The sequence below is a fragment of the Boleophthalmus pectinirostris genome, unplaced genomic scaffold (genome assembly GCF_026225935.1).
Source record: "Boleophthalmus pectinirostris isolate CB_2022bp ecotype Guang Dong unplaced genomic scaffold, ASM2622593v1 HiC_scaffold_16, whole genome shotgun sequence".
NCBI lineage: Eukaryota > Metazoa > Chordata > Actinopteri > Gobiiformes > Gobiidae > Boleophthalmus > Boleophthalmus pectinirostris.
The window spans coordinates 19,582,250-19,601,831 of NW_026571095.1; the positions used below are offsets into that span (position 1 = coordinate 19,582,250).

Here is a 19,582-nt window from a genome sequence, read left to right on the forward strand (position 1 = left end):
TGAATTTATTATTACCATTTATATTTTTGCTCTTGTTATTATATTTAGATGTTATTATATGTGGTGTGTAATCATATATAATATGTCCATATAATGTCCCTTGTAGATCAATAAAAGTGTTTAAAAGGCTCATGACACTGTGATGTCTCATGTGGTGTTATTTTTCTCCATATAGTCTCATAGGTAATATCAGCATAAAGACAAAAGGAGACATAAGTAACAGCATGTACTGTATTTGTTTTCATTCAAGGACATTGTGAGTGAATGTAAGTCAATAATTTCAATCATTTTGAAATATATTAACGCATTTATATAATCTTTTTCATTTATATTTTTTTTATTCTTATGTCCTTGTCCATTGTCATAAACTGTGTGGTTGCATGAATGTTTGTTATCACTGACTGCGAAACAATTGCTCCTCCTAATAAAGTGTTAAAGTAAAAGTTGAAGATATTGTGAAAAAATATTGAAAGAAATCTGCATTCTTCTTGCATTTCCTGTAGCTCTACACAATTAGCCTGGCAACCGAATTCATAGCAAATTTGAATACCTGCTCGTGCCCACACCTTCCTTTTCACCACCTTTCAAACGAGTATTCCAAATGCTTTAGAAAAACACCCTCCCTGCCTAAGCTTGTGTGGGCAGGAAGCTAGCATTTCCATTAGCACTGGTTATGTCACTTGTTTTACACCGAATTATTCAGCTCGTCATTAATCAAGTTGGAGTGTTATGCTGTTGGAATGTTTGTCTCTGGAGTAAGAACATGAGTTGTTTGTATCACATGCAAGTACCGTACAGTGGCGGATAAGTTCGTAGAGGGAACACGAGAGTTGCATCTTCCCTTTTTGAATGTCTTGGAGGAGCAGTCATGATGTTGTCGTAGCCCATCTTGGTTTTCATCAGTATCTCCTAGGGCTGCGAAGAGGATTGGATTTTCAGCTATCTATAGCACCTCAGCAATCCGCCAGCAACCCACACCGCCGCAGTAGACGTACACACTGAGCGCTTTCATTACCAATGCAGGCCTATGAAAAATACAATATCGTTACCACCCGCTCTGCTCCTCCATATATCATGTGGAGAGGTGAGCAGAGGTGTAGGGTGGCTAATTTCCGAATTATTCCAAAGATGGGATGGGACGCTGGCCGCACTTTTATATTAATTTTGAGCCCTCTGAATTCGCTCTCAGGGGAGGGTGAGGCTGCTGAATAATTGATGCACAAAAGGAAGACACCGGTTTTTCATTGGGTATTTTTGAAATTCTAAACTGTGGAATACTTTTCACGGTCGCTGTTCCTAATATTATTCTGAGTTAATAATAAACATTTCAACAGACATCATATAGTGTTTCAAATCCTTCATTGTCGCAAGAGTAAAGCAATCATCCAGACCTACTGTATTAGTGGATTAGTGGACCATTAATACAATGTACATTTTTCATTAAAGGTGCATAGTGTAACTTTTCTGCTCGAGGGTCTGTCACCTGCTTGTTTCTATGACTATATCATTGTTCTGCCCAGAATATTGTACAGTATGACATTAAACTAGCCAGGCTGGCGCTGCCTAGTTCCTCTGCTCAATTTCATTTTTGTCTTGCGACTAGGTCAGGAATCAGAATACACTTGACGGGTCGCAACGATTTCCAAGATCGAGGATTTAAAGCCGGAACAAAGAGAATGTTTGGTGAATTTTATCAAGGGGAAAGACGTTATTGCCCTTCTTCCTACAGGATTTGGGAAAAGCTTAATATACCAGTTAGCCCTGTTAGTGGCGCATTACGTACGTCACGGCCAATTAGCAACGATTGGTTAAATGAAAAAAGTACCTGTCGAGCGAACGAATTCTAATGCTGCGAGGTCAGACAGTTTCCATGAAGTGAAACCGGCTGATGAATCAAGCTAATATTAAACAGCTCTGCCTTACATTTATTAAATTACGGATGGTTTTAAAGCTTAAAAATATATATATAAAAACAAACCAGACCAAGTTACAGGTCAGATTTGTGGAGAAGCGAGGTTACTTCTCCACAGATCTGACCTGTAACTTGGTCTGGTTTGGTCTCCGTGAAGATAACAAGGTTTAATACCATACTGTGAAACATTCCAGACAAAGCAATAACTTTTCCATGGAGTAAAGTAGCTGACGGACACAATGTACCTTTAAGAACGATGCAAGAAAAACAACAAGAACAACGTGGCCTCTGTAACCTTAACTAATACTACAATATAATTACATGTCAAATATAGTACATAAAGTCTGACCAAAAACTGCAACTGAACTTAACTCTTATTTATTTTGCTATTTACTGGACACACTCAGTAAAGTAGGCATGTTGTTAGTTTGTGTAATGCAACTTTTAACTTTCCTCAAATAAAAGGTTATTTTTGGAAGTGTTTTGTTTCCATGGCACAGACACAGTGGCATCTCAAATTAGTGGCATGACACCATTCCATGTGTGGTGTTAGGCAAAAGCACATGTACGTCACAAACGCTTTTGAGTTAAACTAGTTCAGCTGTACAAAATAAAAGCTCTTTATGAACTTCTATAAGAATATGGAAGTAAATAATATTGGTTATAAAAGAGAAATTACAAAAGCCTTCATTACAACATCCAAATATATTACATCTAAAGTGCAAACTCTATATTCCTACTGTCCCTATTCATCTGAACTGGAAATTCTGCTGCTTTCAAGTACACGCCAACTTATGTATGCTTAAGAGTCTCCAAAACTCTCTTCAAAAGCGAGAATCTTTTCCTCCTCATTCAAACATTGGCCATAACCACACTACTGCAGTATACTTTAAATGTATGCCATATCAAGTTTGTTTTGAGAAACACCCTCTCACTTGCCATTGATTTTCTGGGATACTTGGAGTCTGATTTTTACCCAGAATGCATCATGTTTCTCTCTCATCAATCAGGAGTACTCTCTCACTGCTCTTGCCATTAGAACGAAGCTTCAGCTTTTTTCTGTACCCGGACTGCATTTTACATCAATGTGTTGTTTTGCTATTCAGCCCACCAAGTCTATTTACAATTTCATAAGCAGCGCTGCTATGAGAATGGAGACATACAGATTGTACTCAAACCATATTTACATGACTGCTTCCATCTTTCTCCTTTTGTGATGTATTCAGAGTGTGGAGAGAGAAAGAATTGATTTTGAGATTGTTTTTTTGAATGGCAACAGTTATTAGATACGAACAGTACGCAGGTAGATACAGGCAATGTGTACTTGTCAGTTGGGTTATTGACTTTGTGACAGAAGGCTGTAGGGAGCAGAGGGTGATGGAGGGCCAGGGGCACAGGGGACTGTCCTCTGACCTGGGCCTGTTAACATGTAACTCTACAGGTTTAGCTAGATCTGTCATGGGCACAAGGAGTTCAGATGAATCAGCAGCTGTTTAAGGGGGAAGTAGACAATCAAGTATCAAGTTTTGTTCTATGTTTGACATTGGGTTTAGAAAATATTTAGACAATGTGTACAGTGCTTAAAGATGCATTATGTTTTCTAGTGGGGGTCTGCCACCTGCTTGTTTCTGTGGAGATGTTATGACTTTGCCTGAAATGTGACATGTGATTAAACTGATATATATTGCATTTATTCAATACAAGCGATTTAACTGCTCAAAAATAAATGGTCACATTTTCTCTATAGCACTTTTCCACTTTCAAGGCACTCAAAGCGTTTTACAACAAGGAACAACTCACCCATTCACACACACACTCATACACAGTGTACGCAGACACTGGGGGACGAGGTGGGCCAAAAACACAATGACAGCATTCATTTGTGGGAGCTGGAATCACACCAGCCAACCTGTGGGTCAGTGGATAGGACCGCTCAACCCATGATGTTTATGTCGAGACACTCTACCAACTGAGCTATTGCCGCCCCAAATATAAAAATACTTTCACCTTCACTCACTGCACTCAAGTTATAAAATGTGTCAATTGCAACATCAGAAGGATAAGAAAACATCTGTAGAAACAATTAACAGTGAGTCTGATACGTCCACGTTCATGGACAAAAAAACAAAACAAAAAGTAGATGGAGACAGCACATAGTGGTTTAATTTTAATCCTATATTCTATCTGTGCTAGTGAAAAACAATTTTACTTTATTATCAGGCAAAGCCCATTTTCTACATTTAGACATTCAATATGTTTAGATTTCTCAACAACAGACTTTCAAATGTTTTATGCACCATTCAGCTATGTTATTTTATGAGTTTTGACATTTTTTAAGACCAGTTCACATTTTCACCTCATGATTTGAAAGCATCTCTTTACCGGCCATATCCATTAGACATGAAAACATGACTAAAACTGATGCTGAATCAGTGTTTTCACACCTCTACAAAAGTGTTTACCAATGTCTTGACAAAAGCTTTGGGACAGATTTTCAAAGTCTATTGCAGGTTATCAATCAATACTTGTAATCTATTTATAACAGGAAAGGTAGAAGTGCATTAGCCTTGACTAAACTAAACTGAAGGAGTGGAGTGAGCCATACTGATTAACATCTCATCCATCTTTCCCATTACCAGAGCTGTCCTTTTAACTGATTTTAATTAGCTGAGGTGTATTAGCGGGGAGAGGCAGCAGGTGCTCAGGTCCAATGGGAAAAACAGCTTTATTTCTGTACTGCCATGAAATTAGTATGCATGTATGTATTTTTTTACGGAGTAGTCACTCAATTGTCTGGAGTGGTCCATGATAAAAAATAAAAAGGTTTAAAAGTTCATCATCTGGACCATTTCTATATTCTCTAGTACCTTCAGATTGAAAATGACTTCTGGATATCAGCTGAAAATTTTTCTATCATACACTGGGCAACACAGTTTACAAAAATTGTATTATTTTTCCCCTAAAGCTGCTGAAAAAGAAAAAAATCAGTATAGCCCCAGTTATAGCATATAAGTCAATAATAAGTAGAGTATAGTTTGCCTTGTTTGGCCTGACAGAAGAAACACATCTGCCATCTACTGGTCAAAGAAAATCAAATCAATCTTATTGATGGCATCTTTAAAATATGAGAATATTGTACCCAGCTAACCTCACTATGTGTGTGTAAATACCATTCAGAAAGTTTATAGCAAAACTCTAGCATAATATAATATTTTGCTCCCTCCTAACCTAACTAACAGAACTAACTAATTCACTCCTAACAAAAATAACAAAAACACAATGCTGCTCAAGGGTAGAAAAGTACAAAATGTTAATAATAATAGAATAATAAGAGTGTTGGCTCTGACCTGTGTCTGGGTCACACTGGTGCTCGCAAGGGTCAAGCAGGCGGCGTCCACACAGCTCATTGAGCCAGGGCCCGCTGGCGTTCTGCTGGTAATACAACAAGATCTGAGCCGGGTTCAGCCAATCAGACGCATCCAACTGACTGCCCTGGAGCAAGATGAACCGTGAGCCTGCACACAAGACAAGGACCACAGACGTACAATATTAGCAGAAATGTACCGTACACTGAAAAATATTGACTCTGCTGATGATTTATTGTTACCTTATTGGCCTGTACAAATAGCAGCAATATTCCAGTCAGTAAGTTAATTGTATTTGGACAAAAACTCAACAAGCAGCAAATAATAATGCAGTTGCACTATACAAATCAATCAAATTAATTTTATAAGACTGCGAAGAATCATAATACAGAATGAGTACAGTAATACTCATTATTACACAAAATTGACATATTGCTGTCTTCGGTATTTAGTGGTTAGCTATTATATGTGTAGATCATCATTTTCTTGTATATTGAATCACTTCATAATAGAAATGACACAGTGACTTACTGTTTAAAAGTGCTGAACAGATGGTGATATTTATGTTTCACTTTGTTTTTAAATTTTGAGCAACTGTTTATGACTCAGAATCTTGTCTTTCACAGAATTACAAGAAAATATAGAGCAGTGAACGGGGACAGGGGTGGGTGAAACCAAAACAAAATCCGTTCAGTGAGATAATTGGGAAGGTATGTCCTGTCAATCATTATATCATCTTTGCAATGTTTTTTTTCCTAATGACCTCCAGTAAATAACTGATATATATTTGTATTGTATATTTACTTGTACATGTGCATTTATATAATTATACCTTATTTGACACCAGTCTCTTGCTATCTTTGCTACTTATTTAGAATTTATTATTACCATTTATATTTTTAGTCTTTCTTATTATAATATATTGTCATGTGTGAGCTACTGTGTCTAAATAATTTCCCTTGTGGGTCAATAAAGTTTGTCTATGTTTAAGGGAGAGAAAAAGGAATTGTCTAAACCATTACAAACATGGTTAAAAGTTCTTAAAATGTAACACAGAATCTCTTTTTTTGGGGTTAAATGTTTGAGTTTCATGTGTTTAGCCAAGCGTTGTAAACAAAAGGCTGCAGCACCAGGAGAGCGGGGCCTGGACACAGCAGGTGTACTGTCATGAGTTGTCTGATCAGTGTGCATTAGCCGCACAAGCCACTGAACAAACTCCTATCCATTTGCAAACACGGGCCTCGGTGGGCTCTGCTAACCCAGGCATATTTAATGAGCTGTTGGCAGGGCGTGTGTGGCCTACTTAGTGCCAACCTCTTTGATGCTCTCACATACTGGGCGCAAACTGACAGTGTGCAGGTCCAGTGCAAGTCATGAAACCTTTAACATCACCGTTCTTACATTATTTACACTTGGCTTTTACTTTCTGTTTCCTATTCTCTGTAAAACAATCATCCAAACCTACTATATTAGTGGATGGGAATTGTGCTTTACCATTTATACAATGTTTCATTAAAGGTGCATTGTGTATCTTTTCTAGTGGAGGGTCTGTCAAATACTTGTTTCTATGGCTACGTCATTGCTCTGCCTGGAATGTTCTACAGTATGACATTAAACAGCTCTACCTTACATTTACATTTACACCTTCATCTCCCATTGTAATAGTTAGATACTGTACCTGATTTTTACCATCTTGAAAATGTGAACTACAGAACTAGTAATGGCTTGCAGTGGTCCAAGTTATTCCTTTTATCTTACACACTACGATCATGAGTGTGCTTTTTGCAACTTTTAGAGACCAGAGTAGTTTTGCTGTAAAATATACATATATACAATAAAACTAACAAGAACTAACATGCTAACCGTGCACTTCTTAATTAGACTTGATAATTAGACTTGATATGATGAGACAGTATTGATATTGTGGGCTGCAATATATCGCCAAGAGTATATTTTTGGTATATTTTACTAAATTATTGTTGCATCACCAGTTTTGTTGCTTGTTTAGAGGAAGGAAACATGTTTATGCGACACATCTGACATATTCACTGTTTTGATGATTAAAATGTTCGTGTTTCATATTAACTTTGCACAAGAAGTGGTTTAACAAAGACATTTAGTTTCACAACAATGATTTAGCAATTATTTTTTTAACCGTATTAAATCGATTTGAAATATATAATCGAAGTGAAAGTGCACTGTATCAAGATATCATGGCCTGTGTATCAAGGTATGTACCGTATCAGCAGCTTTTTAATGATACCCAGCCCTAATGTACACAGTACACAGCAGACTTATTCTGACATCAAGAGCTGCTTATATATCTACTGGCACAAGACAGATTTTGCTCCATTGCATACAGGGCATTTTAGAATCATTTTTAAATTTGTATTTTCTTTTCTGCAATTTAGTATAAGAATGAGTCTTCCAATATTGGTTAAAATTTATCTTACAATTTATAAGCTTCTCCAAGTGCTTTATAATTGTCCATTATTCATTCACTTCAGTCACACTGGCAAATCAGGTTAGAAAAGTACTTAGACAGACACATTTGAGGCTGCTAATGTTTTCTCTAAACAAGACTCACTGTAATTGCGATCATTATAAAGGCGTAACATTGTGTTTTAGCACATTTTCCTGGCCATATGAGGGAGACACATGCGCAGCTGCTGGCATTAATAGGCTTTTTCCCCAGTTGGCGGGATCCAGATTTTCATCCGATTCGCCATGACATCAAATCAAGTCTGATGAGATTGTGGAGACATTTATGGAAACATTCTAAATCGATTACAGTTTTGTAATTCAACAGGCGAATTGGCCATCTTTCATCTCTCCTTTCAAAGTTCCCTCCCCGGACCTTCCCTGGAATCTTAATATGATCCTGGCAGAGTTGTGATGGCGTAGGAATGAAGCGCGACTCCGAATCAAATCACAGCGAGAGATGATCGACGAGTGAGGCCAGTCATAGTCCATCATGGAGCAGCACCACAGACCTGCGAGGCTTCTACCGCTGAGGAGTTTGTTACTCTCAAATACAACTGAGAAAATGAGGGATTTTCACATCAAGTACTATCAACACAAATCAATGTATTCTGGGCAATATTTAAATGATCTATAAAGTGTGTAATAACTAAGAAAAACACACAGAAGTAGATTGGGTAGAAAATTGGTTAGAAAATAAAAAAAAACAATCATAACTCCTTTCTTGCTTTCCTTCTTTGAAGAACTACAGAGCAAAGATTTTTCATTTTAAATTTAGTGCCAAAAAACAAACTGAAAAAAGTTAATTCAGCATGTTGAAAAGTCTTGAGTACCATGTGCACCACCAGTTGTCCTTCTAAGACAATTTGAAAAAACAAAACAAAAAACAAACTTCATTTTGTTGCAATTCCAAACTAACACGTTATACAAAAAACATGATTGGCTTTTTTGTCCTGACTTAGTCTCAAATTCATTTTACACAGTGATGAGTTAACACAGGGACATTTGGAACCGTACTTCACAGATCAGAAGTTCACAGACCAGTTCTGTCCTGACTCTGGCCTGGTTGTGCTGTGATGCTTTGAGGCCACATCTGTCTTGTCCCTCTGGGGAAGACTCAGGGAGGAAGGGAGGAGGAGGGAGAGGGAAAGTTGGACCTGTCATTTACGTTTGTGTTTTTGTGTTTGTGAATGCAGTTCAAATTACAGGCTCAAGCACAAAAGAGCGCTCAGAGAAATACTGTCACATGCAGTGGCTCTGTTCCTCAGAGAGGACGAGAAAAATGCCAGCTCAGCCCCCCGTGGATGAGGGCTCTCCTGCTGTGAGTGTGTGTGTAAAGCTCACCGTCGGCAATGAGGTGTTCGGGCACGTGGAGGATCACCCGCACTGACAGGCTGCAGGCCAGATGAGAGGCGTACACCAGGCCCAGGGCACAGCTGATCACACTGATGAGAGTCAGGGTGGTCTTATTGATGGGGCTCCGTGGGGAACCTGCTGCTGGCGACACAGGAGCAGAGAGAGAGGGAGAGAGGGGGAGAGAGGGGGGAGGAGAAGGGGAAGAGCGCACTGAAGTGAGGCACTGACCGCATATTATTCACCCCATACACAATCAACAAACACATACACAATGCTGCACTACAGACAGCTTCAAAAACTACAAAAGTAATTGTCAATTTGAACAAATTGTTGCTCAAAGCCTCAACAATTTCAACATTATCTTTTATGCCTCTTTCATTTTATATGTTTTTCTTCATATAATATGCTGTAGTCAAACCTGAGACTTTGAATGACCAGTTTTAATTATATCAAAGCATGGGCATCACATGAAGTCTGAATTTCATTAAACTGTATAATGACAATAAAGGCTTTCTATTCTATTCTATTCTACATGTAAAAGTTTAAAGCAGGCCTGGAAGATCCAAATAATCAAAACATTTTAAAAGACAAGATGGCAATTTATTTTTGTATTTTTTTAACAAAATGCTCCTCGTGCACCCCCTCCGTCATTCTGCTTACCCCTGGGTGCACCCATACCACAGTTAACAAATACATGCAAAAACATTTGGAAGCATTGAATCCCTCTGTATGTCATCACTGTGAAAGCAGTTCTTCTCTGCTCTATGTTGTACAGATGGAAGCTTGGAAGGCACATTTAGTGCATTAAATATGACTCGCTGTTTTGCACCCACTGCAGTGAAAACACATGAACAATATGTTCAACTCTCTCCTTCACCAAGGGTCAAGCTCGGGAGAGATATGGAAAAAACTACAGTAATGGTGTTTCCAAGCAAAAACATAGTATCATTATTATCGCCTCTGTAAGTCAAAGTTAAGGTCACCCCAAGATCTGATCTGCGACCTCTGAAGAAACCCAGAATGCAATGAACACACACACACACGCACACGCTCACATGCATGCACACCACGCCCGCAGCACCACTCATTCTCCAAACAGGCCGAGAAATAGGCTTAGCGTTCATGAAAAGGTCTGAGGATCAAAAAGTGCTGGCCTTTGGGAGCTTTGGGCCTGGTCGCACACAAATCGGGTTTACCTTTGAAGGCGATGAAAATCCACGCAGAGGTGTAGGGGACTAAAAAAAAAAGTGTGGACATAGGCCTCCATAAAAACGGGGGAGAGGATGTTTTGCCCCGGTTTAAAGCGAGAACTCTCCCCTTATCTGTCCCACCGCAGTTCCCACTATGTAAAGTGCTGAACGTGACCTCATAGCCGCAGGGCCAACCATTCACACAGCAAATTCACTACGCCAAATTCACATATAGGCAATGACCTTGAATATCGCCGCTCGCACTCTGAATAAAGTGGCCATTTTTCACTTGCAATATAACTGAGATTACATTGTCACTTTTAAATTACTCTGGCAGAACTTTTTTATATTCAAACATTGCCCAAGGCTACGCTTCAAACAAAAGGAGAGTAAAAAGCCGACCTGAGCTTAAAGGCAGTTTATTTAATCAAGCACATGCAGGAGAGAACGGGCTTTTCCAGTGTGACAAGGAAAATAAATTGTGGATTTGATTGAAAAGTAAGGGTTAATACCGCAAAGCATTTCAAATAGTTAAACATGCACTTAGGTCATATTTTTCCTGTTTTTGTTAACTATCATTTCTTTTTCTTTTTTTTTTTTTTAAATATGGTTTATAGAAAAATATTGAACCACTTTATCACTTTTTAGATCAAGGGTGTATTGCTCAATATTTTTATCACTGTGTCTAAAGTTTCTCTTCAACAGTCACAGCTACAGAATTTTAAGTTTGAATTTCCATACCTTTCCTTTTTCTTACATTTTTGTATTTATATAGGACAAATAAAACGTACATTAGGCCTGTCACAATAATAAAGTTTGAAGTACGGTATATTGCTGAAGAAATGATAGAGGATAGACGATAATACTGAAACAAATTCATGCCACTGAAAACCCAAAAGCAGATTTATAGCACAAAAACTATTCTAAATGTAAAATATTGTTAAAAAATGCTGCAATAAATGGCCAAATTAAAACACTTTAGTACTTAGTTTGCATCTGTAATGGGCCATAGCAGTTATTAATTCAACCTTTTATGACTTAAAACTTATTATATAGGCCAAAAAAATGAAGATTTCTCAGTAGTGCAAAGAAAATGTATACATGAAACCCCCAAAAACATTGTTCCAGTTCAAGTATAGTAATTATTGCGACAGGTCTAATGTAAATAAAAATAAGCATTCTCATCCTATCAACTGCTACATTTTCCTAGACAATGGCAAAGTATGGGTAAATATCTGAAGCAGTATTATATGTAATTTTGACATATAACTTAATGTAACTGTTTATACTTGAGCTAGTAACCTGAATTTATGTATTTTTAGAACAATGTAAAAAAACAAAAACAAATCTGTATCCAAGCCCTGGAGTCTAAACACACTACAATAACGGTAACACACATACATATTCTGACGATTACTACAATTGTTATTCACGTGTTAATATTTATTTATTATGTCAACAAAACAGATTCTGACCTCACAGCATTTATTTTTCCATCATTTATTCCTCCCTGCCTTGTGGCTCTTTTGCTTGCTAGATCTAAAAGCCAGAGCCAGGCCACAGTTGCACGCAGCTATTCTTACACACTGCTCTAATTAAAGGTGTTGCTTCGGGAGGCGCGGGTCTGTTTGCCGCACCTGTGCACCTGACGACAGAATAATTGGCTCGGAGGCGTCGACAGGAGCGCCTAACGCTTTGTGACAGGAGCGATTATTTTGAGGCCATCCCGTCTTTATCATTGCCACTTTTAACCCCGCCTCCAAACCGTACACCGCATCAGAGACGAAGCATGCGGACAGAGAGAAGCAGCTCCACTTTGACAACATTTGCATTGGGATTGTCGGGGAAATAATATTGGTGTGTGATGTTTCAGAGGTGGAAGAAGTCACCTAAATAAAGTAAAGTGACTGTGTTTTGTTATAATACTACAGCTATCAATACAACTTTCTATTCAGTTACATAATTAAAGGTGCACTTTGTAGCTTTTCAGGTCAGAGGTCCACCATTCCCTCGTCTCCACGGTGATGTTTCTGCAATGCCTGGCATATTCCACAGTATGACATTAACCATTTGTGCAAGTATTTAGTTAATTAAAAGTCAAACACAAGCCAAAAGTCACACACAACAAAAATTCAAGAAAAAATAAATAAATAAAAATAAAATAATAATAATAATAAAGAATTTCCTCTATTTCTTCCTGTCTAGTCTATTTTTTATTGTTTGTAATAATTTACAAACAGCTGTTTTTGTATAATTTGTATTCTTTATATCTTTATTTATCTTATTATTTTTTAATATCTTTATTTATTTTATATTTTTGATATTTTATATATTTTTTTAACAATACAAATAATAATTCTGTTTATTGCTAGAACTCAAAATTCTTGAAAATGTGTGATCTGGTTCCTGTGATTACGCAGCTCTGACCAGCAACTTGACCCGGTGGAGATATGTTTAATGCCATACTGGGGAACTTTCCAGACATCACCATGGAGATGAGCAGGTGGCAGGCCTTCCACCAGAAAAAGAAAAGTTACACAGTCCATATTTAAGTAGTGCAACTAGGATAGCAGAAGAATTAGTGCTACCTGCCTGATCCTGTCAGAACCATTTGTACCGTTACTATGACAACTCATTTTGCCTTTAGGTTAAAAAGACCTAAGAGCTAGTCACATTTATTTTGTGTTAAATAGTAAATGCTGGGCTGCTGTAAGAACTGCTGCAGCTTCTTGCAAAGCTACTTCCTATTTTATTAAAGTTGATTGATATATGCTTTAGATATTGACTACCACTTAGAAAATGTACTGTGAAAATAAACATAATATATTAGTATAACATTCAGGTCCTTTCCACCTCTGGTAATATTATTTCACATACAGACTTGTTCATGTCAGTGCAATGTAAGTGCATATGATGATCACACTGTGTGCATCTGATGTTTTCTGTCCATAAGCAGATGCACTGTCTCATGCACATCAATGCTCCAGTACAACTACATTCAACAAACCACCACAAACTGTACAAGTATCTGATGAGTGTATCCACCAACAAGACGGGGCTCATCCATCTCTGTTATGCACTGCGGAGGTCATGCGGTGTGGAGGAGATGACACGACGGACACTGCAGTATATGTAGTACTGTGTAGTAATAGTACTCCTTACCCCCGGAGCCCCACACGCTGTTGGCGTTACCATTTCTCATACCTCGACTGCGGCGGCGGCTGCGGTTGGGGTCGGTGTAATAGGCCAGCTGAGGCTCGCTGTCCGCCTCCGTCCCAGAGTCTCCATCCGGGTTCAAGAAAGTGGAACCCGCTGCAGGGGTCACACGGACAGGTTTCAAAAAGACGTATTATATGATGATAGGAGAAAGGGTGTGAGCCAATGGAGTGGTTTGAGAGGGAGGAGAAACTCAGACACAGAATGAGTACGAGAGGACAAGATACGGAGCACTCCAAATCTGAAATGAAGCCAGATATCAGTGCAAAGGTTTTCTCATATCTCAACTAAAATGATGCTGCACTCAAAAAATGAAATGTTTACACTAATTAATATACTAATTGTGTCCCATTTTCCACTGAATAATTTTATGTGGATTTAAAGTTAATCATTTTGATTGTTTAAATAATGTTCAGTTACCATACTGGTAATAATATTTTGATGGAAAAAAAAAGGTACACAACACTTTCTTTTTTGAGTAACAATGAACTACGGAGACTGAATCATTATCATACTGTAAAACAACTATTTTAAATGTAGCCCCTGAGAGAAAATTGAATGACTGAGTATTTGTGTAATACAAAAAAACAAACAAACATAAAAAAAATCAATATGTGTGGATGATCATTTGAAAAAAAAGGTAGGTTTAATCCAATATAAGATACAAAGCATGAAGCACCTACAGAAAGAACTTTGTGAAATGTCAAATGTGAATAAACAATAAATGTATAGATAATTGGTGTAGCTTATGGTTATCTGTGCAGGTTTTTGTACAATGAGTCTTGGAGGAGATGGGTTTTGAGCATACAGCACCTCCATGTGACATCACAAAGAAGGAGAGAGATCTAATAAAGCATCTTATCAAACTAAATATGGGAGTTCCTATTGATTTCCCAGCCTGTTATAACCTGCTGTAAACCCATATATAAAGGATATGTACCAACTGCACTTTATATAACTGTAATATAGGATTCAAAATATCTGCAAAGCAAATATGATATTATGAAGTTAATTTGATGGTTTTATGCTTCCAAATAGACTAAAGGGTTCTGAGATCAGCTCATACAGCCTATTATTGTGAAGTCTATAAGCTCATTAAACCTTTTATTTTCATTCAACAATTCTAGGTCACATTGTTTTTTTAAATAAACCTGTGTTTTTCTGCATAAATATATAAAATTCCAAGACCACAGTGATGGTGAGAGAGGGGTGAATGAAACACTAAAAAGAGCGATCAGTCCTAACACGATAACAATTTTGTAAATATGTGTCAATTAAACACAATGGTAATAACTTTTTAACTAGTCTGTGCAAACAAGAAGTCATGATGAGAAAAGCAAATCAAATAATCAATTACAGACAGATGCAGTGATACAAAAAATAGACATAGTGAATGTAATGGTACAGCAGCTACATGACTCTTGCCCACAAGTACCTATTCTTCAAACTACTTCTAAACTTGTCAAATAACAACTTTGAGTCTGTCAGTTATTTGAGATACAATATGCACTAGACCTACACATTATTGGAAAAAAATGAAATAGTGATTTTTATGACAAGTATTGCGATAGATTTGTGATTTATGTTTAAAAATAGGATTTTGTTCAGAGTGCAGATAGTAAAAATTCTATGGGCATTAACATTTGAGAGAAGACGAAATAACTCGCCTAGCCTCTGACAACAGGCGCCACATTCTACATATTACTGAACACACTCAGAGTCTGCTATCATTTTATTGGGCCCAGAAAAGGCTTCTAAATGCCTTCAGTGGAACTGGACTGTTCTCCATCATGTTGGTTTTGGATCTTAATTCATCTCAAAGTTTTGCATACGAGCCCAACAGCTATGGTTCTCATGGGGAATACTTTCTCTAAACCTTTTTATGTAGCTTGCAGCTCGTGTCAAGGATACTCTTTGTCACCTTTGCTGTTAGCACTTCTCCTGGAACCTGTTACACAGGCAGTTGGTCACAAACCCATGGCTATCTTTACACTTCTTACTTTATATCCCTTTACACAGATCACATATTACTTTATATAGATAATGTCTCACAGTACCTTCCTCACCTCCTCATTGTATACAATACATCCAGTCTGATCTCAGGTTGTAAAGTATACTGGGGAAAATCTGCACTTCTTCCTTTAAATTCACCTCAGGACATTTCTCTACCAGATATACCAGTGGTGCACTTTAAATATCTATCCATCCATTACAGAAATGGCTGCCTGACAAATGCCGAATGACATCTCTCCTTTTTTATACAGATTAATATCAGTCTGGTCCCCACTTCCTCCACTGTGGTCAAACATGATTGTACAATCAGATTGTCTGAAAACAGACTCACCGGTGATCTGACTTACATCTTTGTTAAGTATTGAAGAAGTGTAGTCTAGATCCCAAGCAACAGAAATTATAAACTGTTCCAATTGTAACATAATTAAAACAGGCTTGCCAAGAAAGTTCACATTTATGCCCTCTGCCACTATTCTTTTTTCTTTTCTTCCACTAGTCTTCACTGCATGTATCTCAGCCATTAAAATTATTATTCTTCCTCGAGTTACCTTTATAAGCTCAATGATTCTGCTTTCCCCTACTAAGGAAAACTGGGAGAAATTACATCTACAACTACATTTATCAGGAAGTCAAATAAACACAGGGTTAAATGATATGTATTACAAAAGCCTAAAAGTGAAGGAAGGTTTGGTGTCCCAAATATTGAATGGTACCATTGTTCATTCATGCTTCGGCCTTTATCTCTGCGGTTGAACCTTGCCCTGTCCGCTTCTTGGAAACTTTTAGAGGAAAATATAATATTACCCCTTACCCTTCAAGATATTATATATTGCAACATCTCCCAGCAAATCCACAAAATATATGGATCCACTGTAACTGAAATAATCTGAGTTTGGAACTATTTGAACAAGCACTGTAAACTTTATAATAAATGGTTTTCACATTCTCCAATATTTCAAAATTACAGTCTGAAAATAGAAGACTGTCTCATTTCCTCCTTGGAGTAGAAATGTACATACCCTGGATGATATATATTCAACTCCTCTGGCCTCCAAAGTTTCCAAGATTTGCAGAAGAAATATAATTTACCCAACATCATTTTTCTTTTACCTTCAATTACGAATAGCAATGCGCACATATGGAGTGCCATGGGGGACCCGTCCTATTGCTCATTCAGCTCATCAACCTACATATAACCCAAAAAGAGTGGATCTAGAATACATTCTTCTTTAGAGACAGTTCTCATACTCTGTGCAAGTTGTCAAGCAGTGGGAAGCTGCTTTTGACTGTTCCAAAGTGAACAGGGAAACTATATGGCAAAATATACAGCTTTCTTCTCGTAATCTTAATCACCAAACCATTCATTTCAACACTATTCATAGGACTTAATTTACCCCGCCGCATGTTATTCAAAATACCAGCACTTCCTTCACCCGAATGCACACTCTGCAGTAGTAATGCAGTAGAATTATTTATTCATTTAGTTTGGGAATGCCCTAAATTATCTGCCTTTTGGGAAAATGCAGCAAAAACTCTCACTAAAATATTATTAAAATCAATTCTGTGTTCACCAGTTTGGGGCGGGATGGCGTAGCTGATGATAGTAACTTCCTCCATGTGTGCTCTTGCTGTGACATTGTTGTGAAATACAATATATCTAATGTTTATTGTATTCCAAATGAAATCTTCACCCATGAATACTAAAATAATTAAATAAAATGAAAACAAAACAAAACAAAAAAAGAATAGCATTTTGGACTATGTAAGTACAGCTAAAATATTCTATAAAAAGATATGTTGTTGTTTTTTCAGTCATGTTGATTACAATATATTATGCAACACTACTATGCAGTTTACTAGTGCTAAATCTGGAGGACAAGTCTTTGTGAAACGTGAAAAGAAAACCCCTTTATCAAAGCTGTGTAATTTTGCTAGCTCAGCACGATACGTAAGAATACACCAGTGAATGCAAGCTAACAGTGACGAGAGCGAGAGTACGGTCCCAAGCGCTGTGTGTCTGATTAAACCGGAGGCGAGAAACAATGGGCTGATGGGAGCTGTACTGGCATCTCCGCAGACCCGACCAACACAGAAGGAGGCTGTGATGACAGAGGCTTCATCAGCTTTTCATATTGTTGTGTTCGGAACAATACCCAACGCAGATATGAATGCAGGGGGTAAATAATATTGGCAGCTACGACTATCTGGGAGCGCAGACGTTGGCGAGGCTTTTCTCCAGGAGTGCAGCCATTTCTGATGACGCGCCATTGTCTCAGGACTACTTCAAGAACGCAGCTAAAAATAAATGTATGAACTTGAGCTGTTCGTATAAAGGGGCTGCGGCCGTTTGTTTTCATGCAGTAAAGTCAGAGTTGTCATGCCCCAGTAGGTGGTATTGTAAATAGAGAAGCGCTGATTCAGTTTTTAACTTCCAATACCGATTTTGATACTATGGTCATAAGAATCTGCCAATATCTGATATCAACCAATACCACTGAAGAGAATGAAAACAGCATTTATTTCCTTAAAACAAAAATAAAATAAGTCAAAACTGATCCAAATGTGTTCTGCAGCTGTTATTTATCTCTTAAGTAACTACAGAACAATTTTGTGTAAATAAAAGTTCAAACATTATTACTATAATTTATTAGTCTTATTACGTCAATATATATGCCAAATCAGGATATCAGCTGAACCGATATTTGGACACCGATATTAGATCCCGCAAATTTGCCAGTTTTTGGGCCAGTATCCGATACCAATATTGGATCAGTGCATCGCTAATTGTAAAAACACCTCTTGGTATCCCAGTGTGCTGTCTCTGAAGCTGTTTTAATGTCAAACATCCAAGTAGTGTGCTGTGAGCATGTTGATAGCAATGGTGTGATGGCAAAACTCTTCACTGGCCATTGAAAGTTATGAAGTGCACTTAAAAACTAATAGTGGTGAATAATTTGAATGCTAGGAATTCATTTTAAATGTAATAGTGCTTTTGAGTTCATTAGCGATTCCAGTAACTCTTGGTTGAGGTTTATTCTCAGTCTTCGTGTTGCTAAGTTGTCTTAAAACTGGGCAGCATGTTCACAAACAGAAATAGCCATTGACTCATGCTTAAGAAGTGTTTCAGTCAAGCTCAGGTCAAGATGATGGCATGTCAAAGTGACAATCTGACAGCTACAGGAGGTTTAAAAACACACACTCCAACATTGACTGTAAATAGAACAACACTTATTCACAACTAACTAACAAAAGTTCATAGCTCTCTTTTCTGTTCATTCTATGTTCTGAAATAATACAGTAGCAGTAAACACATCATGTCTTAGTGGCAGAATTTACACTCTACACTTAATACAGCAGTGAGGGACTTACCATAGAAGTAGTAGAAGTAGTAGCATTAGAGGGTTAAGTAATGATTCATAATGTTCCCTCATTATTAGTTTACTCAGATTTAATTTTGATTTTTTGTTTAATCGATGTATGCTTGAGTAATCCTGAATTGTTCTGCATTTAGGACTTGAATATGAAAAAAAAAATAAAATAAATAAATAAATCAGATTTTGCCTACCCCCTATCCCACTTCCACCACATCAAAATGTAGATTCCAGATCATACAAATAAGATTTAAAAATGCTGTGTAGCAAATAAATAAATAAATACCTCAATGATGAACAACTATGAAGAGGCGAGGCTAATCAATTCTGCATTTTGAAACAGGAAGTAATTTATTTTATTAAGCCGTGTTAGCTCAATGTTGCAATTACAATGAACAAAATGCAAAATAATGATCTACAAACAATTTGTTATAGTTTTTTTTTTTTTTTTTAATGCAGCCATTGTACAGGCTGATAGAAATACTTGTAATAGAAAGAGCAATTATAGAAGTAATAGAAGTTATAGTGTTAGAGATTTATGTAATGGTAGTAGAAGTAGGCAAACAGTTGTCAAATTCATTTCTTTGTTTCACTTTCCAATTTATTCCACCTCCACAACATATATAACAATATTAGCACACTACACTAGCCTATGTGTACCAAAAATACATACCAGAC

General features: G+C 37.3%; 1 protein-coding gene across 1 annotated transcript in view; it reads right to left on the minus strand.

Moving 5' to 3' along the window:
* The window catches only part of astn1 (astrotactin 1), a 362,355-nt gene that overhangs the window by 262,168 nt on the left and 80,605 nt on the right, over positions 1-19,582 (minus strand). The window contains exons 6-8 of the mRNA XM_020936068.2: positions 13,467-13,616; positions 9,103-9,255; positions 5,260-5,427 (exon numbers count right to left, since the gene is read on the minus strand). Coding sequence (XP_020791727.2) covers positions 5,260-5,427; positions 9,103-9,255; positions 13,467-13,616 — 471 coding nt within the window. The remainder of the gene's footprint in view (positions 1-5,259; positions 5,428-9,102; positions 9,256-13,466; positions 13,617-19,582) is intronic.